Source organism: Ciconia boyciana, chromosome 5 (assembly GCF_034638445.1).
Source record: "Ciconia boyciana chromosome 5, ASM3463844v1, whole genome shotgun sequence".
In the NCBI taxonomy this organism is placed as follows: Eukaryota; Metazoa; Chordata; class Aves; order Ciconiiformes; family Ciconiidae; genus Ciconia; species Ciconia boyciana.
The window spans coordinates 43281474-43296895 of record NC_132938.1 but is presented as its reverse complement, the minus strand read 5'-3'; the positions used below and the strand labels follow the sequence as shown (position 1 = coordinate 43296895).

Here is a 15422-nt window from a genome sequence, read left to right as displayed (position 1 = left end):
TTCTGCTTTATTATTTTCCTCCTTGGATTAATATTCATCTTCCATTTATCCTTTTCAGGCGCCTCCTTGGCATTATAACAAAAAAAGATATCCTCCGTCATATGGCCCAGACGGCAAACCAAGACCCCGCCTCAATAATGTTCAACTGAAACCCATAGCTGAGGAGAGAGAGGAAACGGAAGAGGAGGTTCATTTGTTGAATAGCACAACACTTTAGTCTGAGGGATACTTCTAAAATCAGAGACGAGAGCTGGGTTTTTGCATAACAGTGCTGCTGGAAATCAGGAGTTGGTCTGGGGAAATATATGGCGAGGAGGAAGGCTGATGGGCGCATGGGAAGGGAGAGCTGCTGTCCTGCACTGGATGCGTCCCGAGACGTCAGGTCTGCCATGATAGTGCAGTGGGTGAGCCGAGCGAGGTGGCGCAATTCTCCAGCCCCAGCCTGGTACTTCAGCATTGGAGAGGTGTGTTATTAGTCCCTGTTTCTGGAGGGATCAATCTGAATTGAGCCATCTTACAGAGACTGAAAGGTCTTGCCCTTTTTACCATTGAAAACTGTTGTGTTAATTCATGAAACGTATAATTATTACATGTCACCTTTCTACATTCCAGAAGAGCTTTATTTCTCTCTCTCCTGAGCCGTAACAAAGCCTCTTTAAAATTGGTGTGCCCTTTTGAAGCAGTTGTTTCTCATATTGAGATGTACTGTGAGTTACTGAGGTTTGATCACAAGAAGGGAGGTTTTTCTTGTGCCATTAAACGTGTAAGTTTGTACATCGTGAAATGCTTGGGGCAGTACAGATCCACTGCAACAAAACCAGATTGAACAGGTAATACCTTGCAAGAACCATGCGAGACTTCTTTCAACCCATGTGCTGTCGTGATATGAGAAAAATTAAAACCAGATGAAACTAGTGTTTCAAAGAAAAAGACTGTTTTTGCTGCAGAAGATATCAATGATGTGACCTGGTCTTATGCAATTTTTGTATTATTGAAAACACTATGATATATACCAATGTTGTGCAGTATAAGGAAAAATACTGCTATTCTATTAGTTAAGAGCTGGAACAATTCTGTATACATGTATCTGGTAAAAATTGCATGCTACAACACTGGAGATCTTTTTCCCCCCCTGTAAAATTTGAGAACGGTCATCTCTGCAAAAGACGTTCCACTGCTGACATGGTAGGAAGAAATGTAACTCATAACTTGCACTAAATGTATATTATTTTTCTTGAAGTTTTACCATTCTTTATTTATATTTGTATGGAGTAAAAAATCTTATGAATCAGTTAACATCTCACATAACTAATTACCTTTGTAATGTGATTTTATAGAATAATTCATAATCCTCTGCAAGTAATGGAGGATTAGCAAATGTTTACAACTAGATGAAGGGTTTAAACAAAATGGTTTCTTTATGATTCAATATGCATGTAAGATCATTTTCAAATGTAACTTTCACTGCCGTTACCTTGAGATTTCCTTTTTCCTTTACTAGCAGATAACTGGAACAGTAATATTAAAATTTTATTTAAAAAGACTGCAGGGTTTTAAAAATAATAGGAAGAAAGCAACTATAATTACTAGATTGCCTTTGACTCTTTTTTTTTTTCCCCCCAAGTATATAGAGGTGTAAATGATACATAGCCACAGAAGATGAGCAGCAGGGCAGAATTGAAGCCGGTACTTGAAACTTTGGCAGGACCTTAAAATTCAGGAGCAACACACACACTAGCAGAGGAACTGCCAGATCCCTTTACTTTTTTCTTTCCAGTTACTAGATTAATTTGTTTCATACTCATTTTATCAAACCACCACCACCACAAACACATGCAGAGGAAAAAAAGCAATATGCTATAAGCCTAAAGTTGGGAGGAAAAAAAATTAAGAAATCTGGCTGACAAAAATCATGCTTCATAATATGGGGTTAGATAAAATTTCCTTCTTTTAACAATTATGCCTACAAGACTGCAAAAATATAAATGGTAAAAGTCTAAAATAATAATCCTAGGTATCTCTAAGGTGTTCATCACAGTTAGCTCAAACATCTTTATTCACAAAGTACTCAGTATGATTTTATCTGAAGTACAATAACATACTGAAACGAAATTCTGGTACGTTTGGCAACCTCCACAATAATGCCTGTGCTTAAGTGCTCTGCTGAATTTTTACTGATTTTTCCAAGTATAGAACTGCCATCTGCATCTCATCAGTTCATCTCTTGCAGCAACTGGAACCAGTAGAAAGTGAAAGGTGCCAGTGGGCTCATGGTGATCACCCCTTGTATTAAAAACGGGTTTGGAACTGAAACAGGGAATCGGGATGTGTTACAATGGGAGTGTTGCAGCAACTAGCTGTATTCTTCCACGTGAAGTCAGTGCTAATCGTCCAAAATGTGTTCCATTACACTGCATAAGCCTGAAGAAAGTTTACAGAAGAAACTTGGCAAAGAGCAGGATCTGGCCCATTTACAGAAGGCAGCTCTGAAAGTTGTCTGTGATGTTGATTTCTGTTACCTATTTTTTTTTCTACAGTGGAAGAATATAAATGCACTACACGTATAAAAATTGTTTTAAATCAGTTTGAAACCTCTGCCAGAAACCTCTGCCATTTCTGATGTTCTTATAAGACACTGCTGTGTGTACCGTATCAATTTGCACCTAATTCTACAGACTGTACTGTCTGAATTAAAATACAGTTCACATGCCTGCTGTGTTTTACAATTTCAGTACGGATCCCGAGTACTGCATATAAGTTGTGCATCTCCGTTTGCTCTCCTTACCTGCTAAGCTTTCCCTGTTGACATTGAAAATGTCTTCTGGTAAACATACGTTAGAGGTTCTGATAATGAAGTATGTGTGCCTGTGTTGTGCAACAAAGATTTTCTGACTTAAAACTTCCAGCGCCTTACTCAAGTTACTAATTTGAAAAAACGTGGTGGATGGGAGGGGGAAAGTGTCAGCATTTGTTTGTTTTTTGTTTTTTCTTTTAAAAAACCCATTCAGTTACTGGTTCATGAAGAATGCATTCTTTGTTAATCTGTGATGTTGCCTAGAGCTGTATTTAATATTGATCTTAATGTTTTTATTTATACTAGTGTGGTAGAGCTGCATATCATTACAGTAAAAATTCTGGTTACTGTGATGATTTAATCAAACATTAAAAACTTCTGTATGACCATTTATTGTTCTGTCATGTTTTCTCATTGTTTTCACAAACAATATTTGTGTTAATTTTTGTGTTTATTTTCCCTGAGAGAAAATTAACAGCTAGGAATTTTACAGACAAAACTAGTCAGCAGATAACAAAGAAAATAATGAATTTTAGGAGGAGATGCAGTCTTTGTATTGCCTAATATTTGGTTACTAATCAGTAACCAAATCAACCCAATCACACAGATCAGTGTTAGGTATTATTTTTTTTCCAAAACAGACATTTTAAAAATTGTCTTAATTATATAATTATAGAATAGTTGGCTTCCTGAGAGTTAAGAGGATGACGCTTTTACTGTCTAAAAGCCAGGATTATGTAGTTTCTACACAGTACATTTTTAGTACCTCTGGTTTCAAAAAAAGGTAGGTTAGACATCTGTTGATGATGTATATTAAGGATGTACAGCACTTCAGTATTTTTTCCTTCAGTTTTCCTTTTCAATTAGAAGTTAATAGGTAAGACTGGAACATCCACACTAAAGTTCCCCATTTTTGCAGATTCAAGTTCGTATTTAGATAACAATGCGAAAGGTGAATACTTTTTTGTTACTTGTATGATTTACAGGGCATTAATATGAAGGTCTCTTCTGCTTGGAACCTAGAAAGAGACCAAGTTTTCAAGGAAGTACCTCTTTTTTATGTAAAAAACATAAAATTCTGTTCTCATGAAAAAGTCCCTGCATGCTTGTGCTTATGTTTGAAGAAATGGAACATTTATATGCTGATTGAAAGGGGTGGGGTTGTCAGATTTACAAAAGGAGATGTGGCATGTGATTCCAAGAACTGAAAATACCTTTTTGATACAAAAACTTGAGATAGATACACTTTTGAAGCACTCTGACTTGCATTGTGAATTACTTATTAGTTTATGGTGGAAGGGACCTGTGGAAGTATAATTGTTTGCTAAAAAGTAGGGACAACTTTGAGATTTGAGCATGTTGCTAGAGGTGTATAATCCTCCTCAGCAGTACCATCATCATTAGTAATGACGTGAACTGCTACAGTAGAAGTCAAGTCACTGTACGGTGGCAGGCCTGCTGAGTAAGAAGTGGTGTTATTTTCCATTGTTTTCTGGACTGTTATTTCAAGCACTTGCCTGAGAATAAAACTTGAAGTGTAATAACAACAAAATAGAGGTAGTGGACCAATGAACTTGAAAACAATTTGCATCTTGTACAAAATCACTTTGATTCTATTTTTAAAAGTCTAGATTTGTGAAAAGGGGGTGACTTCATCTGACTAACAAGGTAGCAAATGCAGTGGAATTTCTAATTTATCTCGTAATATCAGTTAGCTGGTTTTTAATCTTATTGTTCCCTGTTAATTCAGCCAGATCCGGCAGGCTGAGGGCAGATGCAGTGCGTTGTTACAATGCACAAGGGAAAGCTGCTGTAACTGAGTTTTTTACCTAGACTTGAGGAAATGCACAGCGCCAGTAAAAATCAGAGAGAGCAAGGAAATGGGGTTGGGTAGGTGTAAATAAGCAGCTGGCTGCGACTCAGCTACACCAAACAAGTCCATGATCGAATCACTTCCCCGCTGCCTACAGCTTCTCTAAGGAACATGAAATAGTAACCCGCCCTTCTTGGGCTTCCTTACAGTAAGCGGCACAGCAACGCTGAGTGGGCTAGGCTTCGCTTCAGGCTGAGAGACGGAGGAGAGCAGAGAACGGAGAATGACCCAAACGCTGTACTTCAGCTGTCCCTATGCCCAAGCTTGAGCTGCAGGCACAGGCAGCAAGTCCCGGCCGCAGGGGAAGCAGGGTGACCTGGCACTGACGGATGGATCCAGCGCTGAGCGGAGGCCACCAGCCGCGCTCCTCCCCGCCGGCTCTCAGAGCGCTGAGCGCCCGAAAGCCCCTGCTCTCCTTCGGGGTGCCGGCGCTCTTCCGAAGACGGCGGCCGCGGCTTTAGGCCACGGCCGGCGGAGGCTCCGCTGGTGAGCCGCCCCCCCCTCCCCCCCGGCCGAGTCCCCCCGCTGCCGCGGGAGCGGTGCCCCTCCGGGGCGCGGCCGCGGGACAGCCAGGCCCAGCCTCACGCGCGACAACTTCCGCCCGCAGGTTGCCGCAGTAGTGGCACATGACGCGCCCCCCGCCGCCCCAGCGCATGCGCAGGCCAACCCCCCCCGGCGGTTTGGTGCGAGCAGGCAGCACGGAGAGGCGGCTCCGTTCTCAGAACAGCTTTACTGGCGGCGGGAACGGCCCCGCGGGGTACAGCCACCGCGCACACGCACCGCCACGGAGAAAACCCCACGCCCGGGAACGCAAGAACGCCCGCCCCTGGGGGCCCCGCTCAGGGCGTGAGCTGGTCCACCTTCTCCTCCCGCCGGTTGGCCAAGTGCGACTCGATGATCTGGGCAAAGAGGTTCCTCTTCAGCAGGGTGTAAGCCAGAGGCAGCAGCTGGCCCACCGTCTTGTGGAAGTACTGTAGGCGAGAGGGAAAACAAGAGCAGCCCTGGGGGTCAGTGGCCTTGCTTGTACCGCGGGAGCAGCCCGACCTGAAGGCTCTGCCACTTCAAACTGCACCACCCCCGAAAGGGTCCTTCAGCCACCCCTGAAAGGGCTGAGCACACAGCCACGCTACACCTGTAAGGGCCACAGCGAGGTCAGGCCGGGTTACCTCAACTGCTGCCCTGAGAGATGGAAATGTATTTTTAGCAAGGCAAGAGATGATAGCTATTCAAGGCATGGAGATGTCGAGCCTGCGGTTGAAGTCCCTCGTCCCGTCACACCCCACAGCTCCAGGGGATCACAACAGTACTCAGTAACTATTTCAGTGCTTCAAACGTGTAGCAGTCAGAGCGTATTTAGCGTTTGTGATGGTTACTGTACACGTAAGCCCACTGTACATCTATGACGGGAAAGAGGTTTAAATCATTTTGTGTCTTGGGCTACACATGAAGTGTCAGAGTTTCTTCTGGCTCTGCACACAGAGCTCTTGTCAGAATGGAAAGCAGCTCTAAGTGTCTACAGCCAGGTAAAAATGCTGGGGCCAACCGTGGTGTTATTTATGTGCAAAGCCATTGTTTTTCCTTTCTGTTTACTAAACTAGAAAATGAAGTGAGGTTTCTATTTTCAGAAAATAGCTGCAAAATTATAGCTGTTTCAAACTGCTGCATAAGATAAGTATCAGGCCATGTCACAATGCTGTGAAGACATAATTATTCATTGCACAAGTTTGTCAGTAGTTAATCTCATGTGCCGAGAAGCACGAAGCGTGAGAGATGGGGTTTTGCCTCCACCTACTCAGCCAACTGGGAGTAACTATTTCCTTCACAGCCCTTCCAGATGTAGGAAGGAATTAAGCAGCTGAAGCAGCGCAGTCAGTGAAGAAAGGGCCCTAAAATACACAGGATAGAGGGAAATACAACACATTCCCAGATGCTGTAGGGAACTTACAAGAGCAGGGCAGGAAATCTAAGAAACACATTAGTGATTTAACAGCGTATGGACAGAGCAGCAAATTTTCTTCATTTCAGTGGCTAAATATTTTAACTAGTGTTGAGCACAACTTTTCTGGGCCTACATTTAGTACTGCAAGATTTTTTAATCTTTCTACATGATGCTTTGGAGCGCCCCTTAGCCAATACTGTTTCTACTAAAAGAAGCTATTTTGCATGGGTGTTTCTATGCCCATCTGTTCACACTGCACTTACATTGAAGCTTCTTTATACGTTACTTCCTAGCCATAGATTTATTACAGACGTGACCCTTTTCATCAGTGGGGCAGTGGCTAATACAGACCAAAAAGTGTTAAGCAGAATCTTTACATGTGATTGACTCAATCAGCTTACTTATGACATTCTGTTAACACAGAACCAGAAAGAGAGATATTAGAAACATGGAGATGCAGCTAGCTGCTGGGAGGTCTTTTACACAGCCATACAGGCAGTGTAGGCAGGCAACTGACTTAGGCTCCTTTTTTTTTTGCTGGTGTTACTACAAACATCAGTCTGTTTCTTGATCCAGCTGAACATGAGTGCTTGTGCCCATACAAGTAGTTGGGGACAGGGGGCTATAGCTATTCAGTATATCTGGATCACACACTCTGCATTTTTAAGAGTCTAACAACAACTCCTTGTATTATGCATGCCAAATCACAACGGTTAAATGCTATTTAAATGCTTCTGGATAGCATAATTGTGCTTTCCATACACGCAATTTTAAATTGAACATGGAATGGTGTCACAAGTGTGACTTTTTAACAGTCTTCACAAATTAAGAATATTCTTGTAGGCTTTCATGATTCCTAGGGATAATTATGCGACAGAGTTGGGAATAAAGATCTATGACACAGAACAGCTCCCAGTCCATGCATAAAATAATGCCTAATTTTGCAAAGTATGGTTGTTGCAGTACTCACATGTGATCCATAGCAAAACAGGTCCACACCCAGTTCATATCCCATTCCATAATCACATTCATCATTAGCAAACTGAACAAAGGTGAGCATTTCTTGAATGGGTGCAAAGGCCTTCAGTCTCTCATCATCAGTAGGAGCATCAACAATGGCCTTACAAATTTTTTTGAGATTAGCTGCAAAAAACAAAAGCAGAAATATTTAGAAGTTTAAATAAATAAATTTAATATTGCACAGAAGTAGTTTGTGGCAAAAACATACATGTGTGTCACACTTACATGAAGACTAAGCGGACACACCCTGAGCTGCTGGTGAAAGAGCTTCCCCCTTTCCCTTTGCTGCTCATTCCTACCCCATACCCATCTGTCTCAGTTCCCCATATAGATACGAGCATTTGTGTGGTGAACTTGCATCAAGGAACTGATTCTGATTAGAACAACACTGGGAGAAGAGGGGGGTGAAGAAATAAACCCACAAATCCCTGAATGTAGATCAGTTCTTTGGATCTACTTCCCGCATATAAAAAAGAGAGCCAATAAAAGAGTGCCAATAAAAAAAGAGAGGGTTGTCTCAACTACTACTTCAGGAATTATTTCAGATTTAGCATGTTTCATTGATTCTCATCTGGTTCGTTTAAAGAAAATACTTTGAGCTCAAGTGTGATGGTTAAGACTCCTGCCTTTTACTCCCACCACTCATATTCTTCAAGTAGGAAATAGGAAAGCAGTTTGGTTTTTGCAGAGGAGCTGTATGACTGAAGGTTGTTTACTTAAATAAAGTAGAAGAATATAGTAAACAAGATATTTACCATTTGTTTCGGGAAGTTCTCTGTATCCGACATCATTTTTGTCTACCGGAACAACTAGGCCTGCTCCATGAAATGCTTTGGTCACCACCTAAATGAAGAGACAGGAAACTGAATACAGCACTAAGTCATAAAACCACTCACCTCACTAAACATTAACGCCTGACTACTGATGGTCAAACCTAATATAGTGTCCAGGCTCCAGGACATCAACTTAGTTTTAAAGTATATAGCAGTTACTTTTAATACTTTTATACTTTACTAAAATAACTGGAAACTCCATTTCAGCCAAGTTGTGAAATCTAGGAATCCTTGTAGTCACTTGTGTAGCACTGTACTACATTTATTGAGTCACCCCCTACCATAATTATTTCTGATAGGTCTGCAAAAAAACCCTATTACTAATCCATACCACCCTTAATGTTCCCGTTTCCAACAGATCCAACCCAACTGTTTACATGAATCTTCACTTTGAAGCAGGTTTTTTTCCATGCTCCCCATTTGTTTTAGTTTTTAGACTATTTCCCTTACTGTTGTTTTTTTTTTTCTTTAATTGAATGCCAAGCTATGGTTTACAAGAGTGAAGTGTTTTGATTTAATCCTATTTTATTTAGAACACACTTCTATTAATCTTCCCTCTCCTAAAGTTTTATAGAGAGAGCTGATTAGCTCTGGAAATTCCTAAATGAAGCATCTTTACTGACTAGGAAGAAAAATAAAAAATTTTTAAAAAGGCAAGTAAATGAAAAAAGTTTAACAGAACTTAGTTCTCTTCAGTGGATCAGGAAAGTCATACTTTCTTATCTCTCTGTTTCATCTTCATGGTTTTTTGTTCCAGAGAATAACCCAGTTCTTTTGCTGTTCTTGTTAGTTTTTCATCTATGTCTTTCAAAATAGCATTTTTCTTTTTATCAGTCACTTCCTTAAGGTTTTTTGACAAAAATAATCTGCAAACAGAAGAAACATGTCTTAAAAGAACTTAACAAAAAACAAACAAGTGAATAGCCTTCCAATCACTAAATCTCCAAACCTTATAATAAAGATTAGCAGTCATGGGTTTATTTATACACACAGACTTGGGAATGCAAGCCTCTTAACAACGAGAAAGAAAAAGAGTTTGGCGCAGACAGTACTTCGGCATTTCCTATCTGTATTTGCATTACAATACAGTTTATGCAATCTGCAGGTGCTGAGGATTCTCCTGGACTCAGTAGCTGTTCAGCTTTCTATCTTAAGAATTCAGTTTACTGCTTCAGTGCTGTATACACTATTTGTCATCCAAGTCACGCGCATAAATACATATTTATGAGTTTCATCATGATGCTTTCAAAACAAATGTCCTCATTTAACTCTGCACTACACAAGGGTTCTTTTGCAGAAGCTTTTCTTCAGTATGCTTTCACTTACTGACACGCGTCTGTCCTTAGAGAGCTTTCCATTTTTAAACTGACAGGTCATGAAATCTGTTGTTTAAATTCATGATGCAGGACCATGTAAAGCTTCATGAATCATAGTGAATTACATATCCATATAAGCGTTATCCTGCCCCAGGTCAGAAATGGTACTTCTTGCAGTCATTCATTATATACAAAAATAATGTACTTTTATGTAGGCAAGAACAGGAGCTAGACGCTACACATTTAGCACAATATTCAGATTTCCTTCACCACTGTTTGAGATGTCCTTTCTTTACTTATAAAGTATTTTAACACACCCAGTGGGCATTTCTTTTTCCTATAGAGCCTATCCCTTCCAATATATTTGAAGAATGGGATAATTAACACTTATCCATTTTACTTGTAAAAGGAAAACACTGTCAAGAAGCCTATTAAGGCTTTTAAGAGTACCATTAAACTGGCTAGCAGGAACCAAAAATAAGCAAAGGTTTCTTGAGAAAGAAAGATACAAGAGTTAGCTGCGTTATTCCACATCACATCTCCCGATTAATAGTTTCTCTTCTACTCTACTTTTTATAAATAGAAGTAAATATGAACCTTACTTGACTGCGGCAAAGACGTTATCACCAACTTGTGAAATCACACAGCCCTTCTTAGCTTCATTTGCACCAACCCACACTGGAAGCTCATCTGGCACATCCCTATTTACAAAAAAGTACACACAAATAGTTAAGCTGTGTCCATTTCTCCTATTTCAAAGTAAAATCAATTTGCCTCCTCACCATGCTATCTCCTTCAGAAACCTAACAAGAAACACCCTTAGATCTACAGCTCTAAAATCTTACAGCATGGCTTTGAAAGAAGCTTGTATCAATACATGCAGAGAGAATACACATTCCCTTTATTTCATAAGGCTTGACTTTTCCTTCTAAGTGTCATGGCAAAACTTAAAGATTAATAAGTGAAGGTGCTCTGGAGGGTGGGGAGAGGTAGTTTAATAAATATTTAAATCTAGTCTTCAACTCCAATATTGTTGATCTTTTTTAATAAAAGATATCAACCCATGTGTTACTATCCTATTACAGGAGAAAAAAGATTGTTTGGTGATAGTGCACAGTTCTCAAATCCTGTCTCATGGAAAACAGAGGAGAAAAAGCTACACATAATTATAGTCCAGCAAGAGCATATATTAAAAATACCTGAAATATCCCATGTGATACTGTGTTTTGCTATCCCCGACAAGTATAGTCTGGAATTCTGGGGGATCATAGAAGAATCTCCAATGAAGATTGAAGTCCAGATCTGTCGATTTTGCTTTTTTATGTTTTCCAGCAAGAATATCATATGGTCCAACCAGCGTAAGTCCAACACTTGACACAAGTGCATCTGAAAAGCAAAGCATGAACTGGTTTACCTTCTGGTGGGTGCATATCTAAACCAAGAAGTTCCTATGTCACTCAGGTATCAAAAGCTTCCATAAATGCAAACAGTCAAACACTGTTTTTACAAGACAAGGAAAGCTGAGGCATTCTTTTATTCAGATAGCTTTCATTCAAGAGTTAGGTTATTACACTTCTCATAAGAAGTAGTGGTCAACAGCTCAATGTCCAGATGGAGATCAGTGATAAGTGCTGTCCCTCAGGGGTCCGTACTGGGACAAGTGCTGTTCAATATCTTCATCAATGACATTGACAGCGAGATCGAGTGCACCCTCAGCAAGTTTGCAGATGACACCAAGCTGAGTGGTGCAGCTGATACACCTCAGGGATGGGATGCCACCCAGAGGGACCTGGGCAAGCTTGAGAAGTGGGCCTGTGTGAACCTCATGAGGTTCAACAAGGCCAAGTGCAGGGCCCTTTGCCTGGGTCAGGGCAATCCCTGGTATCAATACAGGCTGGAGGATGAAGGGACTGAGAGCAGCCCTGCGGAGAAGGACTTGGGGGTACTGGTGGATGAAAAGCTGGACATGAGCCAACAATGTGCACTCGCAGCCCAGAGGCCAACCATATCCTGGGCTGCATCTAAAAAAGCGTGGCCAGCAGGTTGAGGGAGGTGATTCTGCCCCTCTACTCTGCGGTGGTGAGACCCCACCTGCAGTACTGCGTCCAGCTCTGGAGTCCTCAGCACAGGAGAGACATGGACCTGTTGGAGCGAGTCCAGAGGAAGGCCACAAAAATGATCAGAGGGATGGAACACCTCTCCTATGAGGAAAGGCTGAGAGAGTTGGGGTTGTTTAGCCTGGAGAAGAGAAGGCTCTGGGGAGACCTTATTGCAGCCTTCCAGTACTTAAAGGGGGCCCATAAGAAAGATGGGGACAAACTTTTTAGCAGGGCCTGTTGCAACAGGACAAGGGGTAATGGTTTTAAACTAAAAGAGGGTAGATTCAGACTAGCTATAAGGAAGAAATTTTTCACAGTGAGGGTGGTAAAACTGGAACAGGTTGCCCAGAGAGGTGGTAGGTGCCCCATCCCTGGAAACATCCAAGATCAGGTTGGATGGGGCTCTGAGCAACCTGATCTCGTTGAAGATGTCCCTGCTCATTGTAGGGGGGTTGGACTAGATGACCTGTAAAGGTCCCTTCCAACCCAAACCATTCTATGATTCTAAAAGAAACTGTCATTTCTAGAGCACCTAGGGGTGCCACATTCTGTTATATAATAAAATTGGGGAAGCTGAAACCTGGATTGATATGAAGAAACTTCAGTTCCATACTAAACACTTTAAATGTACTTGCAAGAAAGGCAGATTTAGACAACATTTAATCCCTTTGTATTACACTATTAAGTAGTTATATTTTAGAAAGCTTGAAGTGTACCGACATCTTTGTGATTATCTCCAGTATTCTTTGTTTACACTCATGTAAATATCCTGCATCTTAACTGAAAACTGAAGCAGCATTAGAATGCATCTGACCACCTCCAGTTTGCCTGCCTTCAGGCTCTTTTTGAGAGTGAAAGTTAGAAAAGGAAAAAAAAATATTTAAAAACCCACCACTTGGTTTCTCAGGATCTAGTTCCTCACAGAACTTCCAAAACTGATAGAAGTCTTCAGGCAGTCTAAGCTGATAGCATGTTTCTGCTTCTTGACGAAGATTATCGGGGATATCTGCCTGATTTGACCTTCTCTTCTTGACATCTCCATTTTTTTCACACTGCAGATAAAAAAAACAAAACAAAACCAAACCGAAGTTCATGTAATTGCTTCCTGTCAGTTCTACTAAAGGATTTTACAAAAATTCTGTATTAATGGAGGACCAATGATTTAGACCATTAAGTCATGCGTGTTACTTAAACCAGTATATATACTGATTAGAGCATCTGTTTTGGACAGAATCCCTTAAAAGTGCATTATCCGAGACATATGATAAACATGCATGAAATAACAAAGTGCTACTTTGATATTAATGGGTCAATATAACCAACAGAAGTGCTTTTATTAGTTAATCAAAGGACTAAGCAGCCCCAAGGTTTAATCTAAGTTCTACATTATTTTAAAATAACCATTTCCAATCACACAGCAGCTTGTATCCAAGAAACTCGTGTGTTTTGCAGACATTTGGAAGTAGGGATATTATTTTGTCATGTCTGGTTAAATGACACAACAAAAATCCTCCAAGTCTCTACTATCGGAACTACTCTGCTATTCAACGTCTGAACCGGTGCAGTTTACAGTACAGCATTTTAAAAGTAGCTTAAAGTTTAAGTTGTTTTTAAAAAAAATGATGTAACATGAACTGAAACAGGCTAGGAAATGACCCATTCAAGCATGCACACCACTAAAGCGGTAACCTCAACTACCTCGTAAAGCTCCATGAATTGGTAGGAATCGTTATCCCCTTGTTTTGAAGGATAACAACAACAATTAAAAAAAGAGCAAGGTTTTTGTCTCTTGTTAGGATACTACAATGAGGCAGACATTTCACCTCTTAAGTGGGCCGCCATCAGGTACTTAACTCTACCCCGAGTACTTGTTACTACCAGCAGGCACCCCGGGCGGACGAGGAGGCTGGGGCGGTTGCTGTCTACAGCACACCTGAAACACGGCGGCCACCCGGGAGAAGCCGGGGTACCGGGGAGACGCTCCCCTCTTGGAGAACGAGGAGCCCAGGAGCTCTCCTCAAAGCTACGGAGCAAACCAGAACGAGAGGCAGAGGCCCGGCACTACAACAAGGCACCCGCGCCGACTCAGGCCTACGGCCCCACGACCGCCGCCCTCGGAGCTTGCCCCCCAGGCCCGGGGGTGCCTCGGGCCACGGCTGCCGGTCCCCGCGACCCCCGCAGGGCCGGGCCCCGCTGGCAGGCCCGGCCCCCTCAGGCGCGGCGACCCCCCCCCCCCCCGCCAAGTGTCCTGTGTCCCGTCCCGTTCCCCCCCCGGCTAACGGCCACCTGCTCGCCGGCCGGGCCCGCCGCCCCGCGCGGCCTCCGCTTCCCGCCACCTGTCATGCTCCCGCCGGCCGCATCGCACCCGCCCTCCCCGCCGCTTCCGAGGTCGCGCACTGCGCCTCCGCGCGTGCGCAGGCGGCGGCGTGCGCCTGGCCAGCCACACCCACTTCCTCGCGCACCGGCCGGCGGGGGGCCGTTAACGGCGGTGCGGCATCGGTATGTCCGCCCGCAGGAGGGGGGTACCCCGGAGGGGCCGGGAGTAGCCGCCCCCCAGAAGGCCAGGAGGGAGCGGGTTAGCGGGTGTCTCGGGGAGAAAGGAGGAGCCTGGCAGGGGGCCGGCTCGGCCACCGCCACCAGCCCCCGCCCGCTGAGGGGACGGAGCCCCAGCCCGAGGAGACGGCGGCGGGGGTGGCACAGCGCCCTTCTTCCTGCCTTCCCACGTAGACACCTTGCTGGGAGGTGAAGAAGCGCTTTTGCAAGGTCGATACGCAGTTTTACATCTACGCATCAGCTCCGCAGCCAGCCCGTTCCGGAGTTGGCTGGCGAGAAAAGGGGGATTAGAGGGGGCGGGAAGAAGGCACACAGCCGTAGCCTGTGTTAGCCCCGGGCTAGAGCAAGCTTCACGGCGTTTGAGGGGGGAACGAGGTGGGAAAAGAACGAACGCGCTTAACCCGTGATTGCGAACACGCCTGTGGCTGGATCTGGGTGCTAGAGATCAAGTCAGGAAGCTTACAGCCATGTTCTCTCAGTAGTAGGCTAGCTCATCTCAGGACTGCCAATATACACTTCGGAGGCTGATTTTTTTTTTTTTACCCTAATTACACATACGTGCGAATTCCTGTATACAAGTTAGGGTAGTATATTGGGGTGAGACGGAGAAAAAAAAAGATTACCTGAATCAAATGTAATCTTTCCCTTCAGAGCTAAAAACCATAAGAGATAAAGTTATACTAGTTTTCAGTACAGAGAAAAAGGAAAAAAACCCAATCCCCTAAGCTTCTGCTTTAGCATTTGACAGCTGCCAGGAATATAAAAGTGTCATCACATAATTTCTCTTCCAATGAAAGAATCAAGGCAGCAATGTGTAACATGCAGCAAGTGGGACACATTCCTCAGTTTAGAAAAGCACATAATCATATTATGCAACATCCACTCATTTAAGTATATTGCTGAAACGCTTTGCATAGAAAAGCCTAGAAAACCAATAGCACAGAAGGAGGTAGTGGGAAGCTAGTTATATATAAACCTTCACTGTTTTGTTTCAA

The 15422-nt window shown here is 42.9% G+C and overlaps 2 protein-coding genes across 6 annotated transcripts in view; one reads left to right on the top strand and one right to left on the bottom strand.

The window, feature by feature from the left end:
• Positions 1-3181, top strand: part of CLCN3 (chloride voltage-gated channel 3) — an 89227-nt gene extending 86046 nt beyond the window's left edge. For all 5 annotated transcript variants that reach the window (XM_072862536.1, XM_072862538.1, XM_072862534.1 and 2 more), the window contains one exon: positions 59-3181. In XM_072862536.1, the coding sequence (XP_072718637.1) occupies positions 59-217 (159 nt within the window). In that variant the 3' untranslated portion in view covers positions 218-3181. The remainder of the gene's footprint in view (positions 1-58) is intronic.
• Positions 3182-5378: 2197 nt separating this feature from the next.
• Positions 5379-14314, bottom strand: HPF1 (histone PARylation factor 1). The gene is made up of 8 exons (XM_072863102.1): positions 14161-14314; positions 12767-12926; positions 10975-11161; positions 10378-10476; positions 9175-9325; positions 8382-8469; positions 7577-7749; positions 5379-5638 (listed from the first exon to the last, which is right to left on the bottom strand). Exons 1-8 carry the CDS (start codon positions 14215-14217, stop codon positions 5507-5509), a joined length of 1047 nt encoding a protein of 348 aa, XP_072719203.1. The 5' UTR covers positions 14218-14314; the 3' UTR covers positions 5379-5506.
• Positions 14315-15422: the final 1108 nt, after the last annotated feature.